At 33.6% G+C, this 21,037-nt stretch overlaps 1 protein-coding gene across 5 annotated transcripts in view; it reads left to right on the top strand.

Moving 5' to 3' along the window:
* CNOT2 (CCR4-NOT transcription complex subunit 2) overlaps window positions 1-19,906 on the top strand; it is a 130,386-nt gene extending 110,480 nt beyond the window's left edge. For all 5 annotated transcript variants that reach the window (XM_019455087.2, XM_019455088.2, XM_019455086.2 and 2 more), the window contains 9 exons: window positions 2,309-2,434; window positions 4,210-4,334; window positions 5,295-5,415; window positions 5,507-5,663; window positions 8,205-8,266; window positions 8,356-8,405; window positions 10,302-10,402; window positions 12,248-12,392; window positions 18,759-19,906. In XM_019455087.2, coding sequence (XP_019310632.1) covers window positions 2,309-2,434; window positions 4,210-4,334; window positions 5,295-5,415; window positions 5,507-5,663; window positions 8,205-8,266; window positions 8,356-8,405; window positions 10,302-10,402; window positions 12,248-12,392; window positions 18,759-18,845 — 974 coding nt within the window. In that variant the 3' untranslated portion in view covers window positions 18,846-19,906. The remainder of the gene's footprint in view (window positions 1-2,308; window positions 2,435-4,209; window positions 4,335-5,294; window positions 5,416-5,506; window positions 5,664-8,204; window positions 8,267-8,355; window positions 8,406-10,301; window positions 10,403-12,247; window positions 12,393-18,758) is intronic.
* Window positions 19,907-21,037: the final 1,131 nt, after the last annotated feature.

Here is a 21,037-nt window from a genome sequence, read left to right as displayed (position 1 = left end):
CTTTCTTTTATCAACTGCTTCAGAGAGAAGAGAACAGGAGGCTTAATTGCTATTCTGCTTCAAATTTTACCCTGTTCCATCCTTGCCTCCAGACCCTTTCCAGAGAAAAGAAATAAAGGACGTTGTTACGGTCATAGGAGCAAAAATGAATTGATCATTCAGAGAGAAATATATGTGAAGGAAGTGGAAGGGAAAGAATGATCAGTGAAATGAAGCATATGTGGAAGCATCAGACAAGATTTAGTAATGAAATGTCATTTGGGACTATGAGCTTTTAATTTTATGTGGTATTATATGTGTAGCAGCATAGATTGATCAAATTAGACTTTAAAATTCCAAAATGTAGCATTTAAAACTTACAGTTTTATGTTCAAGGTGTTAAAAATGATATGAAGTACCATATTCCCACTGTTTCTGAAATGTTCCAATTTTTTCATATTTTATTATCTCTGAAATCAGACTATGTATCATAGTTTAATTGGCAAGTTATTTTTTTTTTCCTAAATGGACCATAAAGTAACAGTGTGTCTGACAATGCCATCTTATATTCTGAATTACGCTTTTCCACACTTCCATAAATTTTAAAATTATTTTTAAAATTCAGTTTTAACTAAACTTTAACTATTTTTAGGAAAATTGTCTCCAAGTCTTTACCTAAAAATTCAAATTTGGGGGTTTATTAAGTATTTTTTAGGTTAAAATTCTCAGATAGCATGGCAATTTTAAATTCCATCTTAGAGGACCTGAAGATGTGTATTGAAAGTTAATACATATTCAAAGTTTTTGGTTAATTTGTAACTATATAACTAACTATAATAGAATAATTCAAGAAAGATAACTTTTGTAGATTGAAACACTATAAATTTGTCCTGTTGGTCTTTTTATGTAGTAGTACCTTTTTTAAATTAAAAATTAATAAATTGCTGTTTGTTTAGAAACAATGGATATGATTTTATCATTTACTCTTCATAATTTTAAATTATAACCTGAGTTGGATTGTTATGAGAGTGTGTTGTTTTTCTGTCAACAAAGTAATCTTGAGGTAATTAGTTTCTGAGATTTTTCTAATTATGAAACTTGGAGAAAAATTCAAAATTAACTGAAAGGCCACATAAATTAAAAATGCTATAAAACATGAAAACATCAGATGAAACAAAGTTTTTAAAAAAACCCTATAGTTCAGGCTAAAACTAAGGTAGAAAATTAAATTCTTCAAAAATTAAGCATATAAGATTGTAAGAATAATAGAATAATAAAAGTTGAGAAGAATAAGGGGATGATTAAAATTGGCAACATAGAGGGGCCCCTACCTGGCTCAGTTAGTAGAGCATGCAAGTCTTGATCTTGGGGTTATGAGTTTGAGCCCCATGTTGGGTGTAGAGATTACTTAAAAATAAAATCTTTAAAAAATAGGCAAAGTAGAAATATTAGGTTAAATTTCAGGCTGATCTTTTTCATTTAAAATGAACAAAAATTAATTTTATTCATTTAATATATTTATTGAGCGCCTACTGTGCAATAGGTAATATAATCTTCTGGGCTTTGCATCATATTCCCATGCTTCCCAAACTCTTGCCAGACATGGGAACCCTATTTATATTGTGTCTACCCCACCTGGCTATACTCCCCAACTGCAGAAACAGACACACACACGCTTGCACACACATACGTGTGTATGGGACAAGTAGATCACAGGACAGAAGTCCTTAGAGTTTCTGCTCCCACTGCCTGTGTTTCAGATATGATTCTGGTCATTTGCAAGAGGCACTGTCATTATCACACCTGTGTGTAACTAAAGCTCCAAGCATCCAGATACTATCTCTGCTTTTGGATATAATGAAAAGAACAGTTACATCACGATAGTCTCTCTCTTGTTAGCTAACAAGAGAGCTATAACTTTAGAGTACCCTCCTTCACAGGGGAAATAATGTACCACGTTAACTCCTTATTGTCTATCTTAAGTCTCTAGGATTTGGGGTTTTTATTATGCTAGCTACATATTGTTTGCTGAATTATTCATGAAATTCTTTTGCATGAAATAAGTCCACAAGTGTTTAATGTACACTTATACATACTTAGTACAGTGCTGTGTCTTTAGGAAGAACGTACTGTCATTTCAAATTATACGATGGTTGATGTTTAATAATCCCTTTAAAATGTTTGTACAGAGTGCCTGGCTGGCTCAGTCAGTAGAGTATGTGGCTCTTGATCTCTGGGTTGTGAGTGCAAGCCCCATGTTGGGCCGAGAGCTTATTTAAAATAAAATAAAATGTTTGTAGAACCAATAATGTTCTTTCTCATTATTTAGATGGAAGCGAAAATGTGACAGGATTGGACCTTTCAGATTTTCCAGCGTTAGCAGACCGAAACAGAAGAGAAGGAAGTGGTAACCCAACTCCATTAATAAACCCCTTGGCTGGAAGAGCTCCTTATGGTAATTAAGCTTTCTAATAATGGCTAATGGAAACTTTTCCAATTGTGCACACACACACAGACATACACATTTGTGTACATATGCATGTTCATGTCTGTACACACACACACAATATGTTTTCTAATCAGAGTAGCATAATTTCGTCAAAGCTGCATTTTCCTTCCAGAATACCATGATAACAAAGTTAGATGGGAAACAGTTTGTACAGAAACCCAAAAGGAAATGTTCATTGGTATTCAGAGGTTTTCTTCTGGCATTTCTGCCTTAAGTGTACCATAATGATTAAGGTGCCTTTTCTTAATTCATCACACATTTTTGAAGAATACATTCCTACATTCCTGGTGATTAGTAATGACTGACCTTACATTGAATATTTTTCCTAAGCCAGTTTCTCAACCTCCACACTACTGACATTTGGGTCAGATAATTCTTTGTAAATGGGGGGGGGGGGGGGGGGGGCTGTTCTGTGCATTAGAGAATGTTATAGCAACATCCCTGGCCTCTGCCAACTTGATGCCAATAGTACCTCTCCCCACCATCGTTTTGACAACCATAGGTGTCTCTAGAAATTGACGCATGTCCCATGGGAGAAAAAATTGCCTTCTGTTGAAAACTGCTCATAGGGTCATGGATAGTTCATGTAGACTCTTGGTCACAATTAAAGCCATTTCTCACTATCTCTAATAATTAAGAGATTTGGCTAAATGAAAAGGAAGGGCGTGAAATGTGTGCAATAACAATTTAGACGTGAAAATTATGTAACAACAATGTAGCCATATTCTCTTTACCCATTGCACATAGTTGTTTCCTTTTGGGAGAATCTGATAGAGATCAGTAGCAGAAACAATGAACTTAGAAGCATCAGTTCATAACTTTTTTAAGATAACGGTTTCTCCCATTTTCATCCAAGAAGGATTTCTGTGCCTTTCAGAATATGAATATAAATAACAGTGTGTGGAGAAGGGAGAGTATATATTGTTAGTATTCTAAAGTTTCCAAATTAGTCTTCCAAAAATAACAAAAAAAATGATCTGCCCTGGAAGTTGAGTACCTAGCTACTTGATTCTCAGTTCAGACTCTAATGTTTTTAACCTTTCCTCATAGGTCCATTTTTTCATCCCTTTAATCATTCCCGTTGCTCTCCTTGGACCAACTCTAGTTTCTCCATATCGTTCTTGAATTGTGGAGCCCCAAACTGGATATTGTTCTCCAATAAGGGCCTGACTAATGCCAAGTATAGTGGGAGGATTACTTCCCAGTTCTTGCATGTTTTACATCTATTACATGGAGTCCAAGAAAATCTGAAATAATATGGAGTTGTTTTATAATTGATTGCAATTTGCTCACTCTGTAAGTCACTTTCAAGTAGAATACTGACATGTTCTTTTAAAATTTATTTTGTTCATTTGTATTTGACAATTAACTGGTGTTTATAATAGCTAGCCAAATATTTAAGTCAAGCTTTAAACCAAAAATTTTAATAACTATTACCAATATCAAATTGTTTTTAAGCATCTATATATGACATTAGATTTAGAATTATAGGATTACCACTTACTTCCCTTGTATTATTTTGTATATTGAGTTATTAATCAGTATATAAAAATATAGTTCTTCATTATTATCCTGAATACTAATTTTTTGAAGTGTGCTTTCATAGTGTAATAAAAAATCCTTTTGGTATGTTAGTATGAGGAAACTTTAGTTTTTTTATAATTTGTAGTAAAATAGCATAAATATGAATTAGAATTTTCTGGATTATTTTCATTACATAGTGGGAATGGTAACAAAACCAGCAAATGAGCAATCCCAGGACTTCTCAATACACAATGAAGATTTTCCAGCATTACCTGGTTCCAGCTATAAAGATCCAACGTCAAGTAATGATGACAGTAAATCTGTAAGTAACTGAGAATTATGTGTGTGAGTAATGTAGTTTTTTCCCTTCAGACTTCTCTTGTATTAACAGTTTTATAGACTATATTAAGGACTTACTAAGTACTGTTACAAAATTGTTTATCTTGAATATCTGTAATAATCTAACTTCTGAAGAATGTGGAAAACCTTTATAACTTAGAAGATAGCCTATTTTTTTCCTATTTCGTATAGGTTTGCAAATTTCTGTTGAACTTCTCAGAGTTAATTTAGACTTTTATTGTAGTCCCTGTCAGCTGGATCCCATGAAGTTTGATATTATAGCCTTCTAAGGAGCTGTGTTTTTCTTGAGTAAGTTTTCTCCTTGAAGAATCTTTATACACATTTTTATTCCTGTGTTGATTCAGCCAACTCAGCTTCCTCTTTCTGACTTAACGAATGTGTTTTATTTCTTCCACATTTCACTGAAAATAGCTTTTAATTTTTTTTTTTTTTTTTGTGATGGGAGTTTGTATGTATTATTAAAATAGTTGATAAAGAAGATTACTGGGTAAGAATTAAATATGAATTTTAAAAGTTTATATATTCTAACTTATCCTGGAGGTTTTTATGGTGATATCATAGGCAATGTACTGTAATATTTCTCTTCTAAATTAAAGTGTTGAAGAGTGAAACTTGAAGTATATCCCAAAGCATATAGTTCTGAGATAAAGATTATTTTTCTGTGACTGAAGATCTGAGATATATAAGAATATCTTTCATATATTTTTGTCCTTTAAATACACAAATGTGTAAAATACAGGATTTATTTGTAAACCGTGGGACAGTTGTGGAAACAAAAAGTTTCATGTAGAACTTGAAAAACAGGTAATAATATACTACCAATTTAACTATAATAAAGAATGAATAGAAAGGTAACTAATACGTGTACTCAATTTTTGCACTTAACAAATTTTAATGTCACATTTAATTTTTTCCATGTTAGAATTTGAATACATCTGGCAAGACAACTTCAAGTACAGATGGACCCAAATTCCCTGGAGATAAAAGTTCAACAACGCAAAATAATAACCAGCAGAAAAAAGGGATCCAGGTGTTACCTGATGGTGGGACTCTATAAAATATGTCAAAGATATTATAGAATTCGTTTCTTTACTTTTTCCTTAAAGATAAAATTACTATGTTCTTCTTATCCAGGTCGGGTTACTAACATTCCTCAAGGGATGGTGACGGACCAATTTGGAATGATTGGCCTGTTAACATTTATCAGGGCAGCAGAGACAGACCCAGGAATGGTACATCTTGCATTAGGAAGTGACTTAACAACATTAGGCCTCAATCTGAACTCTCCTGAGTAAGTTTTTTTCTTTTCTTCCACATTTGTGTATAATACTTCCTTGTGGATTTCCAGTTTTTAATTTCATGTGATCACAGTGTATTACCTGCAGCCACTCGTTGCTGTTCTCTCTTGACTCTTTGGATCATTCCCTCTCATGTTAGCTCCTGGATCACTGTCATTTGACAGTATCATTCCCTTATAATTTGGCAGTTTCAAAATACACATATTTGATCTTCCAAAATCCTGAGATCTTGGCTCCTTGAGTTTCTCACCTCCAAAAGTCTTAACCCTCCACCATATCTCAGCTACTTACAAAGTTATCCCTTTGACCTTGGCATTATCAGTAACTTCAGTTTCCCTGTAATTTTAAGTCTCTGCTCCCATGCCACTTCCCATTTTCCGTCTTTCTCCCTCTAGTACTGACTCCAATAATCATTTGACTCCTTGGGATCTTCAGTCTATTGATTCTTCCACCTTTTACTGTTCTTCAACATCCTTCTCTTTGCCTGAGAAGATTTCACTTTCTTCTTACCCAGTTAAATTCTTTAGTCTTTCGTAATGGCTTTTTACATACACGCTTGACTACTTTGCCCCTCTCTTACTTTGTCATGATTTCATGGCAAAAACTACAACCCTGGTTATACTTCAGTCATTCCATTCTTGATCTGTGCTATTGAACTGGTTAAAGAAAAGCACACAACTTCACTGCCTAGTCCTCACTTCTAGGAACCTCAAAAGCAGGCTCATAATTCTGCCACCCATAATTGTAAGTGGCGTGCTTGGTCCCTTCATTCTTTTGCTCTCCTATGCAACTATTCCACACTCGTTTCTCCTAACATCTGATTACCTTTTTCCCAGTCCTTACTCTCAGATGGAGACCTTGCTTTTTTTTTCTTTCCTGAGTTTTTATTTAAATTCCAGTTAGTTAACTTACAGTGTAATACTAGTTTCAGGTGTAGTAGTAAGACCTTGCTTTTTTAATTTCTACTTTCCTAAGAAAGCTGGAAGTAATCAGAAGAGAATGTCAGCATAGTCCTACCACCAGATCTAACTATCTGCTACCATCTGCACCCACCTTATTCTTGTCTTTCACCCTGTTGATCCATGCTTTCTACTTAAAGTCTCTCTTGAAAACTCAAGGACATAGCTCTAACAATTTTTGCACATTGTTGGATCATTTCCGTCAGCGTACAAGTAATGCTATTACTTCCTCTATGTTAATAAAGTACATTCTTTTTGTCTCATCTCTTCCATGAATTACTGCCTTTATTTCTTTATTCTTACTTTTTGAAGAGCAAAACTCTTTTAAAAAGCCATTTTTTATCTTCCATTTGTCTTCTCCCATTCTCTGTTAAACCCATTTCAGTTAGGATTTTGCTCCCTCACCCCTTCACTAAACCTGCTCTCATTGAGGTCATGAAATTCAGTGGTCTCTTGTAGAAACTTGACCTGACCTGTGAGCAACGTTTGACATAGTGGATTCATTGCTTCATGCTTCTCATTGCTTTTAACTGCCAGCACCCTGGTTTGAATCACCATCCTTTCTTTCCTAGATTATACCATCAGGCAGTCCCCAGGTGTCCCTGATGCTCTGTGTGCCCCTCACAATCTCTTTATGTAGCAGCCAGGACAATCCTTTCTGAATAAGTTAATCCTTTGCTCAGTGCCCGATAAAGGTCTGTGGTTTCCTTATGATTAAAAACCTAAAATCTTTACAGGCCTACTCATCTCCATAGGCATGGTCTGTCTCTCTCCTGCCGCCACCTCAACAGCTTCTCCCTTTGTTCACTCTGTTCCAGTTTCACTGACCTTCACTGGCTTGGCTGTACCTCAGACATGTCAGTCACATGCCCACCTTAGTTTTGCTAAGTTGCTTAATTTGCTCTAGCAGTTCCCTCAGACTAGAATAGTCTTCTGCCAGGTCATGAATATGGCTGACCCCCCTCACATCTTTCGAATTTTTGTTCAAATCCTATCCTATCTTCTAAATGGAACCTAAGCTGGCTACCTAATTTAATGCAACTGATATCCCCTCCTTACCCCTCCACCAACACAGAATATTATTTATTATGCACCTCCTCCTAATCCACCATCCTAACCAGAAAGTAAATTTCATGTTGTCAGTTATCTTTGTTTTGTTCGCTGATGTATCTCAAGCACCTGCAACAGTGTCAGGCATGTAATAGGCACTTAGTAAATATTTGGTGAATTTGAACTTTTGTTTTTAATACTTACTGATTTTTTCTGGCCATGTAAATGGGAAAGTAATTTTACTGGGGGCATGGTATTAATGAATTTAAAGCATTCTGAGTTGAAGTTACGTATATATGTGAATATATAACTCGTAACTTAATGTAGACACTGAGTATATATACAGCTATTTAACCGTGTTTCATTTTTCTGCTGTGTAAGTTGTAGTAAACACATGAAAAGAAATTAGAAGTAAAGATACTCATTTTACTTTTGAAGTCATTTTTCTTGATTTCCTGAATAAAATTAGAAATCTTTGATTCTACTTTGGACTTCAGAGTGGTTTTTTTTTTCCCTCTTATTCAGAAATCTTTACCCCAAATTTGCATCACCCTGGGCATCTTCACCTTGTCGACCTCAAGACATAGGTAGGAGAATCTATTTGTGTTCAGACCTTTTAAAAATATTTTTTAAACTGAGAATCAGTTAATAAGGCTTTTTTCATTTTATTATCCAGACTTCCATGTTCCATCTGAGTACTTAACGAACATTCACATTAGGGATAAGGTGAGTGTAGTTTATTATTCTCCTCAGTCAGCATGAATGTATCTATTTTCCAGGCACTGTTTTTCAGTTTAGACAGCATAAAGTCTTTTGAAATAATTAGCAGTGATCTCAGGGGTATGCTTTCATGTTGCCAATTCAATTATAACAGTTTTATTCCTATTTTAATGTTTTGATGAGAATCCTGGGTTATATTTAAAGAATATGTTTTAAAAACAAAACAGTGGTAGGTCTGGTCAAATATTTCTCAGAGTTCTTAATAACAGGTTATAACCATGGTTGATGAGAATCAACTATTTTGGAAAATTTGATGAATTTCTTTTTGATATTCTCATTTTATGCCCTTGTATCAATAAGAAATATATTTTTACAAATATTACAGTGTTTTCAGTGGAACAGTGTGTACATTTAAAAGCTATGACATTGGCTTTAAAATTTTTTTTAATTACCTAAAATTCTAGCTATAAAATAACTATTAACAGATTGAAGTTTTAACTTTTTTTTTTAATCAAAAAAAGAAAATGGTAGATACTCTTGTTGAGGGGAAAGAACTAAAATGTTCATTTCTGTTAGAAATTGTATCCCTAGATTTTGGCGTTGAGGAAAGATACGATTTATTAAAACTTACGTGTTACACATATGTATATAAATATGTATTGCATTATATATTTATACATAAATATAAAATATTATATATATATGTGTGTGTACACACACACACACACACACACACACACAGGTGTTCTGTGTCTGTACCATGCAATTGCATGGTCAAATGGATGTTGATTTTGTGGACAGGCAAGTAAAGAGATATTTCTCAATATGTCTCAATACTTGAATAGATGGAAGACAAGAAGTATGGGATAGAGCTTATTTTTTCTGTTTTGTGGATCATGTGATTTTTCTGCTACTTCTGTCATAGGGCTTTTTTGCTCCAATTACCTAAGGGCTCCCAAGCCTTTTCTTACGGCAATTTAAGAAATACTGATTTGAGAGAATTTGTCACATTAAAAACTGCTGCTTGAATGGGGATAATAAGGAGAGGAAAATTATATTCTAAGAATGTATAACAGTTAAATAAACATTTAGATGCAGGATTAGGTGAAGAGAGAAAAGTTTTTTCATTTTGGTGAGAATAAAGGCTTTTCCTAACACAAGAGTTGGAGTCTATTAAACTCAGTGTTTTAGAGTTTGGTTGGTGGTTAATGTTTCTGCTTTATGGAGGGACATGTGAAGCAATCATCTTTTAGTTATCCATTTAAACAAAATAAAGAGCTATCACTTTATGATTTTTGTATTTACCATATGTGATTTGGTAAAAATACATAACCAGTTTGTGAATCACTGTCAGATACAGACTGAGCTAACATTTCTTACAGGTTTCCTATGTATCAGGTCCTCTTTAAGGTGCATTCGTATACAGGCACTTTATCAATTTTACTTACATTCTTAGTAACCTTGTAGGTCTCATTTCTCCATTTTATGTGGAAGTTCAGAGACCTTAAATAACTTGGACATGGTTCATATTAGTAAATAGTGGAATCAGGATTTGAATATAACTCCTGCATCTCTGAGCATCGTGTTCCACTATTGTTACTGTGTTGGGTATTAATAAACCCTCGTGTAAAACAGCATTTGGTCTTGCTGAGAAGTTTTTATATAGCTTTTTATTTTATTATTATATAAACAGATGTACCAGAAATAGTTGTTAAATGACTCTAGTTATTTAAATGATAAAACTCCCCCTTAGGATTATAACTACCTATGAAATCATGTAATAACAGTTATCTACTACAGAGAAGAGGGTTTGTTTATCTTGTTATTTTTACTATCGTGATAGCAATGTTAGGGTTTTCAAACTTATTTTACACTTCAGAATAATTGATTTCTCTTTTCCAGCTGGCTGCAATAAAACTTGGCCGATACGGAGAAGACCTTCTCTTCTATCTCTATTACATGAATGGAGGAGACGTATTACAACTTTTAGCTGCAGTAGAGCTGTATGTTCAAAGTATTTTCAAACACTTTTGTATTATAGTGGATCTTGTTTATTCTGAAAACTTTTTTTTTTTAATGATGGCTATAGTCTGTCTTTTGTTTTTAAAGCAGAAATATTTCCATCAAGAAATAATTTGTTTTTACATTTAGTAAAATAAAGTTAATTTAGATTGAAAGTTTATATTGCTATGGTTTCATAGTCATTGTATACATAAAAGGAATTATTTCAGATTTAAATAATCCTAAATTTGTAAGAAGACAGGATTGACTTCATGAATTTGGTGAATCTGATTTTTATAAATATGTGAAGTATAAGATCTGGTCGCTTCCTAACTGTGGCTCATCTTCTTATGGAACCACATAAGACAATGAATTGAATGACAATTGAATTTCATTTGACAATGAATTTCATCATTTATCTGTTGAGTATTATATGGGCAAGGCACTGTGCATATTTCTTGTGTGTTCTGAAGTATTGATAAAGTCCACATTCATTATCAGAAGCTTGTTGGCCAACTTAAATAAATTAATGTTAAGTAGTTGGCCCATTGGATACATCTTTTTTCCTGAGCATTTCTGTTTTTGCCCCATGCTCTAAGAATAAAAATTTTGTGTCATTTCTCATATGCCCAATTGGTAACATTTTGTTACCAATGGACTGTTATTATAATCATGTTTACTTGAGTGAATTGTTAGTTAAAATTCATGATGTTATGGGGCACCTGGCTGGCTCAGTCGATGGAGCAAGTGACTCTTGATCTCAGGGTCCTGAGTTCAAGCCCCATGTTGGGGATAGAGATTATAAAAAGAAAATCAGGATGTTGTGATTGAGAGACCTAATTTTTTACAGATTTAAATATTTTATAATATTCCTAATAACATTTCTATAAATGACCTTGGATCAGATACTTAAAATGTAAAATTCACTGTGTTGATAATAAATTGTTTTTTTATTTTTCTATTGAGAATTTGTTTTCTCCCATGTTTTCCCCTCATTTTTTGTAACGTAGAAATTGTTACCTGTTACCCTTTAATTTATTCATAAGTAAATAAATTCATTTAGTCATTCATATATCCATTACTGGCAGTTCTGTCTCATATCTCTTTTATGTTGAAAAATTACCTCACTGTATTAGTAGGAAGGTATTTGTTTATATGGAGGTTTGTTCTACCAGAGATGTTTTTTGTGGCTCATTTACCTCCTTTGGATGTTACTTCCCCAGTTTACAAGTGATATAAATCCTCATTGATTCTTGCATGAATTCTAGTGGATATCGTTTTGGCTTTTGAGAATTTAGGATCAATGAAATTTAAATAAAAAATAAAAGTAATACATTCATGAAGAGTTTTTTGAATGGATATTGTTTCCAACATAGTTACAAAATTATGTGAATTTGGATAGTTTAATAGACTGTATTTAGTTCCTTACAAAATAATACAGTAGTTGGGATTTTTGTTTGTTTTAATGGATGTCTCAAGTTCTGTTGAATGTTAAGAAGAACAAGAAAGGAGTGAAGTTTCTGGAACACAATGTATCTTTATTTGGTCTAAGTTTTTATCACATTGCTCATAGAGCTTTTAAGATCTCATTTTGTTTGCATGAAAAAATTTCTTTAGTTAAATAAAGATGTGTATGTTAATTAAAGAGTGTGTTTTCTGGACAAATTAAAATTATTTTCCTATATTTCACTAGGGTTGTATTTAATAACAAAGTCAGGATAAAGAAGCATCTATATTTATGTATTTTAGGTGAAACTATTTTCTGAATAAAATTTTACAAAATGTAGAAAATGTTTGATGTGAGCCACAGGAAAGAATTAATTGTCTTTTTCTCTTAAAAATTGAAGTTTTAACCGTGATTGGAGATACCACAAAGAAGAACGAGTATGGATTACCAGGGCACCAGGCATGGAGCCAACAATGAAAACCAATACATATGAGAGGGGAACATATTACTTCTTTGACTGTCTTAACTGGAGGAAAGTAGCTAAGGTATATTTTTTTCCATGTGTAAATGTATAAATCTAGATTTTAAAAAGAAGTATCCTCTTTTATCTGTTTATATGTACCAAGACATCCATTCCAATAATGTGCCACATGCTTGCTAAATAAGTCTTTGTCATCTTCACCTTCTTGGCTTGATTTAAACTAGGCAAGTGTCTGGAAACAACTCCTTTCACCCATAGTTAGGAAAAGGATTGCTTTACAATTTTGTAATTTTTCACAAGCCATGATAACATTTGAGATATTTTTGTGTCTACTCAGTTGTAAAATAAAGATAACCCTCTTGCAGTCCCAGTCATGTATTCTTATATTATTATTACTTTGAGCAGGTAGGAGATTTTCCTAAAACTGGTATATAAACAGGTAATAGGCTTTTTAAAACACTTACACTCATTGCAGGAAAGATGCTTGAGTTTTTATTTACAAATGATATAAAGAAAGAAAATTGTAAGCATTAACCATGATTGTTCCTATGACTAGTGTGCTGAGTGTTGGAGGGAAAAGGGCTGTAGAAAAAGTTGGTTCTTTTGGTTTGCAACTTTTCCTCACAAAAACACCTTTCTGACTGTTCCATGTGCAAAATTTTCATCAGTGTCATAGCATATTTCACTTGTATGGAGTGTCTCATGTATGTACTTAGTCTACCTAGTAGAGAATATAACTGACATTATCTGATTTCATAACTCCAGGATTTCTTGAATGCCTTTTCCACTGATGATTCATAGGATTAAAAACTAACTCTTTAGTTTTGTTTTTTCTCAATAAATTTAAACAGAAGAAAAGTATTTCTTGACAGTTCATTGGAGGATTCTTTAGTTGTTGGTTTGGGCTTTTTTTTCTTTTGAGTCGACCTCACTAAATTAATAAGGTAAGACATTTTAAGAAGACAGTGTAAAATGCTTACCAGATATTTATCACAAGAGTTTTACTTCGCAAGATTTCATACAAATCTTGACAAAAGAAACAAGATGAGCCCAACTTAAGACACCAAACAAGACACACATATGAGAGGTTAAATCTTTTTTTATTATTATTATTAATTTGGGGTGTTTGTCAGTGATGAGTGTTAGTACTTCTCAGACCAAGTCCATATATCACCATACACTGTATTCAAGTTATTTTAACAGTTCTAATTGATATGCATATCTTGATTCAAAAGGAAGATCCGTGACCTAACCTTTTAAGTAGCAATAATTACCTTCATTACAAAATACAAGTGACATTGTATATGTTACTTGTTAAGAAGTACAGTATAGTAGAAAGCTAGATCCTTTGTATCATAGATTTGAATTTGACTCCTATTTCTGCTAGTTATGCTTTGACCATATACAAGTTTCTTTTCCATGCCTGATTCCTTATCTTTTAAATTGAAATCATATTTGCTTCTAGAGTGTCATGAAGATTAAATGAGATTACGCGCACACACACACACATGCGCGCACACACACACACAGTAAGGACAATGCTTGGCATATATTGGGCATGAGATATGTGGGACTACCTGTGGTAGTTTGTTACAGTTTTTATCATCATTGTTCTTACAGCTTATTACTATTCTTCCAAAGATGGAAAAATAGTAACTGTTGTTAGGTCAGGTAAGTGATTCTCAAACTTTAGCTTGCATCACAATTACTTGGCAGCCTTATTAACAAGTTGCTGAGCCAATAACCTCCATTGTTTCTGATTTAATAAGTCTGTAGATGGGACCTGAGGATTTGCATTTCTAACGAGTTCCCAGGTGATGCCCATGATTTTGCTGGTCTTTGAAGCCGTACTTTGAGAACTTCTCTGTCAGTTGATTCTATAGGAGAGAGAAATGTATCTTTAGAGGGGGGAAAGATTCCATTAGTAAATACCTGAAGTTTTCTCTGTTCCATTTGAAGTTTTTTGTTCAGTACCATTGTAAGTTATTCCAGACAAATATACAAAAAGGAATGGTTGTTTGCAGTAGATGGATATGTCATTTTACCTAAATTTTATTAGTGCAGTATATATGACAGATCAACTTATGTGTAAAAGTTTAGCTTCCAGAACTAAGCACTTTCCACAAAATTAGTCAGAAGCAACTTAAACATTAGCAGGCCCCTTTTATTTTCCCATAAAACAATTAATTCCCCAGTCAGGTAAATGCCATTTTTAAAGAAAGTGTGTGTGTGTGTGTGTGTGTGTGTGTGTGTGTGTGTGTGTGTGAGAGAGAGAGAGAGAGAGAGAGAGAGAGAGAGAGAGAGAGACGTGTGTAGTGTGCCTATATAAAATAACAATTTTACCCAGCTTTATCTGACTTCTACAGTTGAGCTTTAGTCTTAACCTTTACCTTTAAAAAATTTAGCTCTGAAGTTGGAAAATAAAGTTTGAGAAGTATCATTAAACTGTTCCTTTAAAAAATCTCTCTTGAGGTGATTGCTGGCCACTGGCATGGACACTTTTCAACAAAACTATTTCCATAGTGATGAAAGCAAGCAGAAATACTGGTTTCTACTAAGTATTAATACACAGCTCACTTCTGTCATATTAAAATACAGAATCATGAACTTAAAACAGTTTTAAGTTGTATTCACAGAATAAACTTTTCACAGTGGCTTTTGGTTTTTTGTTTTAAAGAAGTTTTCAATGTTTTCTCAGAAAATGTTGAGGAATTAAGACATTTAGTTCCATTTATGAGAGTTTATCAACCACAGAAAATCTCTTAAAATGCCATGTCCCAAGTTAACCTCAAAGTCCCCACCTATAAACGTGGGTATGGTTTACTACTCACAGGTAAAGAACATGCATTATTAAACAACTTCAACTCATTGTTAAGAAACCTGCAGTATGAATTAGTATTATAAGTGATAGCTTGATGTTACCATATTTTGAAAAGTATTGATAGGTCTTGTATGCAGTTCTTTCTCTTTTTGCAAATCATATTTCCAGGGAATTGAAGAATTATAAGAATTGAAAGAATTGATGATTTAAATCAGTAGTATTTCTTACCCCTAAAAATTCTGTGACTCTGAGTTCTAGGATCCAGCCCATTATTTATTTAAAGTATTTGTTGTATGTCAGTAATGTTACATACAAACTTTTGATACTGTGTATATTCTCCCCTTTTAAGTAATCTTGACAGCAGGCTATATGGTCTGTCCTATGTAATTTAACTAGAATTATTTAGTATCTCACTAATTTAAAAATAGTGGTCATTCAGATAGTATATATAATCTTAATGAGTAGAATTTTTTAAATAATTTCATCCACTGAATCTTTAGGTGATAGAGGCTGCTCCATTATTAATACCTTTCTCAAACTAAAGATTTAAAAATTGAAGGGGTGCCTCAGTGGCTCAGTCGGTTGGGCATCCAACTTTGGCTCAGGTCATGATCTCTTGTTTCGTGAGTTTGAGCCCCACATTGGGCTCTGTGCTGACAGCTCAGAGCCTGGAGCCTGCCTCAGATTCTGTGTCTCCCTCTCTCTGCCCCTCACCCACTTGTGCTCTGTCTCTCTCAAAAATGAATAAACATTAAAAAAAATTTTTTTTAACTGAAGGATTCTTTCAGCCTGACTTCACCTTGTGGGTCCAACGCTGAATAGGATTCTAATGCTTAGAATTTATCATACCATAGCCTGATATAACATGTGGTTTGTTTTTTTTTTTCCATTAACTTCACGGTACACATTAGTATTAGTATATCATCTTTATATTTTAATCGGAAATACATACTTTCCTTCAAAGTAGTAAAGATTATTTCTAATAAGTGTATTTAAGATAGTTGGCAACTTCCTAAATTTAAGTAGAGGATTTATCTTAGTTAAGACAAGCTGACATTTTTGAGAATTTGAGAAAACATTCCTGCAGTGTATGTTTCTCTATGTAATTCGATCAGTGATGACATTAATGTGTTTGTAATAATTTCATTTGATGGTCTGAATCCAGTGCATATATTTCCATTCTACTTTACAATAACCTTTTGAGAATATGTAGCCTGATTTTATTAATAGAAAAACTCAGATTTAACTAAGTTGTTTTAAAGTATCTAGATAAGTCTGTCTAGCTTTTTAAATCATTAAACTAATTTAAACATCTTCTTTTCGTTTAAGGCAAATACATAGTTCTAATAATACATAATCTTTGAATATGTCAAAAATTAAGTGTTTTATTCCTAAAACAAATGAAAAAAAACTTGTGTTTTCATATCAGCCATTCATTACACACCTGCCAGGGGCATTCTGGCCAGTGGGTGGTGGTGTGCACAACAGCCCTGTCCCTGCTGGTTAGACACAGACGTGGGTATGTGTTGTGTGTGTACATGGAGCAAAAGTATGAAAGAGGTGTTACCAACAATTAAAGTTGGGGAACAAAGAGACACCAGTATATATTGTAAGACTTCTGTATTTTTGGAAGAATAAAAATACATAGAAGACCAAAACAAAGATTAAAAAAAAAAAAAAAGCAAAATTTGAGCTGTTTAATTTCTGAATCTCTGCTATATGAGTTTTTAAATTCCATTAAAGTGTTTATGCTCCCTGAGTTTAAACTGACCTTTTAATACATAGGGTGGAAAATAGGTGCATTGGTGGAAGTTATAGTTTAAATTCTAATAATACTTTGTAGTTCACCAGTGTACAATGACAAGGACAGGACGACTGAACGAGGTTTAACTTCTGTAACTTTATGATTTGTTACAGTTACAAATAGACTTTTTACCCCCGCAACTACGTGTATTTTGGAACTAAATTGCCGATTTTAATTTCTAAAGAATGATACAAGAAGAAGACATTTTCTTCTTAAGCCAGGCAGTAACTGGCTTTAAGTTTTTAAAACATGGGGAGAGGGAGAGAGAGAGGGAGGGAGGGAGAGGTGCTTACACATTAGGGGGCTGTGGTGATGGCGATGGTGGCTCTGAAATTTGCTAGTTTTAATGATAAGCAGGCAGCCTGTGTGTCTTAGTTACTCTGTCAGTCCCTATTTATAGGTTTACCAGGTGAACCATTTTAAAGTCATTGCAGAGTCCCTTCTTTATAAACCTCTGTCAGTAGGCTGAATGTTTTCAACATTTCTGCACGGGGGGTGTAATGAAGTAAATCTATTTGGATCTTGGGCTAAAACTATTAAAAATAATGTGTTAACACCAGAGAGTCATGGTCTGGATTCTAATCCTAGATCTGCCACTTCCTATGTGATTTGGTCAGGTTGCTTGTGAGCCTCATTTCTTCAGGGTACAAAGTGAAAATAATGATATTTATAGAGTTATCAGAAAGATTACAGTAAACTTAGCTGTGCCTCTGGTTTGGGCACATACTAAGCTTTCAATTGTTAATGTAATATTCTTAAATTGTAAATACATGGTTTGGTATCTCAGAGTTTAATCATTATGGTCTAGGTTTTCATTTTAGTTTAATAATGGAAACATCCATTTTAGGATCCATTTGAAACAAGATAGGTATGGTAAAATATGTTAACCCATAGTGCTAACTTGCTGGCTTTCTTTAATACATAATATATATTAAGGTTCATAATTTTTAAAATGGGATTGATTTAGTTTGTACTATAATTGAACCCAAATTATAGAATTAGTAATTTTAGAACCTCTTGCTTTTTGGATTTGCAAAGGTACGTTTTGTTTTTTTTTTTTTAATATACACAATTATTTTCTGCATCTCTCTTAATCTTAGGAAGTGTCATGGAATTACTTCATCATTCTTAAATTTTAAAATTCATGAAGTTAATGTATTTTGAAAGTTTAATTAAAATGAGCTATATAGTTTGTCTTGAGATGTGCCTACATCAAAATCGTGGTATAGTTTTCAATGGCATCTACATCTTATCAGTGCTTTGGGTTTGAAATGGGAAGTCTGGAGATGTGCAAGTTACAAGTTCATTGTTTTCCCCAGATTTTAATGAGGTTAGAATAACTTTATGTTTGTTTGTTTTTTTCCTAAAGTATAATAATTACAAATTGGAAAATCATTTCTTTTCTCAAGGAAAAACAAATTTTTCAGTTTTATACTTCATTGAAGGTTGGCTTTATTTTAAATATCCAGTAATTTTCAGTGCTTTTTATTGGCCACACAGTAATTGCTGCTCAAGCTTTTATTTTTCAACAAAAAAATGCTTGGAGTTTCAGTGGTTATAGAATAGATGTTCATGAGTAGTCTTTCACACAGAAAGGCTGTATTGTTGTACTTATCAGATAGAAACTACAGCACATTACTTTTTCTTCAAGCTCTATTTTACTCAGTAGGAAAAAGGAGTTGGCACATCTGTGTCTGTGTTCATTCTCATACATGTAGGTATTTTATCTAGTAAAATATATTTTGACAAAAATCTGAGATCAGAGGGAGAGGAAATCATCTAAATTCTTGAATTTGGTTTTATAGGAGTTTCATCTGGAATACGACAAATTAGAAGAGCGGCCTCACCTGCCATCCACCTTCAACTACAACCCTGCTCAGCAAGCCTTCTAAACAAAGACTTCCCTTTTCTTGGGGTATGGCTGTCTCAGCACAATACTCGACATAACTGCAGAACTGATGTGGCTCAGGCACCCTGGTTTTAATTCCTTGAGGATCTGGCAATTGGCTTATGCAAAGGGTCACCATTTGAGGTCCTGCCTTACTAATTATGTGCTGCCCAACAACTAAATTTATACTTTGTTTTTCTCTAGTTCGAGCAGGGTCTGAATTTTTTTCATTTATTTTCTTTTTTGCCAGCAGACAGACTTGGGTCTGTAAAGACAAGCAAGTACACTGACAGAAGTTTACCATTTAGTTTCTAAAATGTAAAAAAAAAAAAAACCCACAAAAGACTCCACAAAATTAGACCACAAAATTTGCATTGTTCATTGTAGCACTATCGGTAATAAAATAACAAATGTTTGTGCATTTTTATGTGAAGATCCTTCTCGTATTTCATTTGGAAAGATGAGCAAGGTCTGCTTCCTTCATTTTACTTCCCCTTCTGTTTTTGAAAGGCAGTTTCGCCAAGCTTAACGCAAGAATATCTGACTGTTTAGAAGAAAGATATTGCCACAATCTCTGGATGGTTTCCAGGGTTGTGTTATTACTGAGCTTCATCTTTCCAGAATGAGCAAAACACTGTCCAGTCTTTGTTACGATTTTGTAATAAATGTGTACATTTTTTTTAAATTTTTGGACATCACATGAATAAAGGTATGTATGTACGAATGTGTATATATTATATATATGACATCTATTTTGGAAAATGTTTGCCCTGCTGTACCTCATTTTTAGGAGGTGTGCATGGATGCAATATATGAAAATGGGACATTCTGGAACTGCTGGTCAGGGGACTTTGTCGCCCTGTGCACTAAAGGGCCAGATTTTCAGCAGCCAAGGACATCCATACCCAAGTGAATGTGATGGGACTTAACGAAGTGAACTGAGACAATTCACTCTGGCTGTTTGAACAGCAGCGTTTCATAGGAAGAGAAAAAAAGATCAATCTTGTATTTTCTGACCACATAAAGGCTTCTTCTCTTTGTAATAAAGTAGAAAAGCTCTCCTCACTGCAGTGTTGACTTTGATTTGAAATTGTGAAATTATTTCTTCAACATGAAAAATAGACCCCCCCGCCCCCAAAACCCTCAAGTTTTACAAATATCTAACTGAATGGCGTGACTAAACAATTTAAAATGTAGTCTTTTTTTTTCAGCTTTTGACAAGTAATTTGATGGCACCATATACCATTTTACTTGTAGCTTAAAAATGCAGTTGTATTTGTAGTTATTAACCAAGTTCAAAACAGAAACTTTTTTTTAAAAGAGTTAACGGCTGCATTAGAGATAAAGTTTGCTGAACACTTGTGGGACCAGGCAAAATACTTTTGGGAGAAATTTAGGAGAAATGTCTTGATAGACCTTTGAGATTTACCTTTAAGAAGTAATATGCAAATTAAGGTAAGCCAAAAGCGGGAGTGAGGTAGACTTTACCTTCAGTTTGGATATTTCACATTTACAAATTGATGGATTCTTTTCCATCTAAAGACAAATACTGTTTTTAAAAATGTCTGAAGACTGCAGCTACAGACACTAGAGATAGTAAGAAAGGCAGTGAATTTTGATTCTCTAAATTTTCATTTTTAACCTATTTTTCTATGAAGAGTGAAAGTTTATTGTCATTTACCAAATCATGTTTGAAAATGAAACATTTATGACATTGCTGTGTTTGTGTATCAGGAATATAAAATGACTTAAGATTTACCTTTTTCTATGTATTTTGAGATATGGAGAAACTGACATAAAAATACCAGGATTTTTTAATCTTTCAGATTTAAACCAAAGCATCTCCTCTGTAGGAAAGACGGCACTTACATCACTGTAGTTTTAACTGTTGTGCACAAAACCTTCTCAGATCATATTTGACATAAACCGGAGTCAAATCCTAGAAATTGATTTCTTATTTCAAAAAGGCATTACATTTTTTCATAATAATTGACTTTGTAAAATGTAACTTTTCCTACATAACCATGAGAAACAGGTTAAAAACAAAGGGTGGGGGGGGAGTGGAGGGTAGGGGGTCTTTATTTCTGTGAGTATAAACATAACAGTGTAGCGTGTCCCTGTGATCATGATTGGGACTTTTGTGAATGCCTCAGAAAAGCAAGACAGCTCCTATCAAGTGGTTTGTTGTCTTGGCCG

The sequence above is a fragment of the Panthera pardus genome, unplaced genomic scaffold (assembly GCF_024362965.1).
Source record: "Panthera pardus isolate Hobbes unplaced genomic scaffold, ASM2436296v1 HiC_scaffold_6, whole genome shotgun sequence".
Taxonomy (NCBI): domain Eukaryota; kingdom Metazoa; phylum Chordata; class Mammalia; order Carnivora; family Felidae; genus Panthera; species Panthera pardus.
The sequence above is the reverse complement of the archived record's forward strand: the minus strand, read 5'-3'. Positions and strand labels throughout refer to the sequence as shown.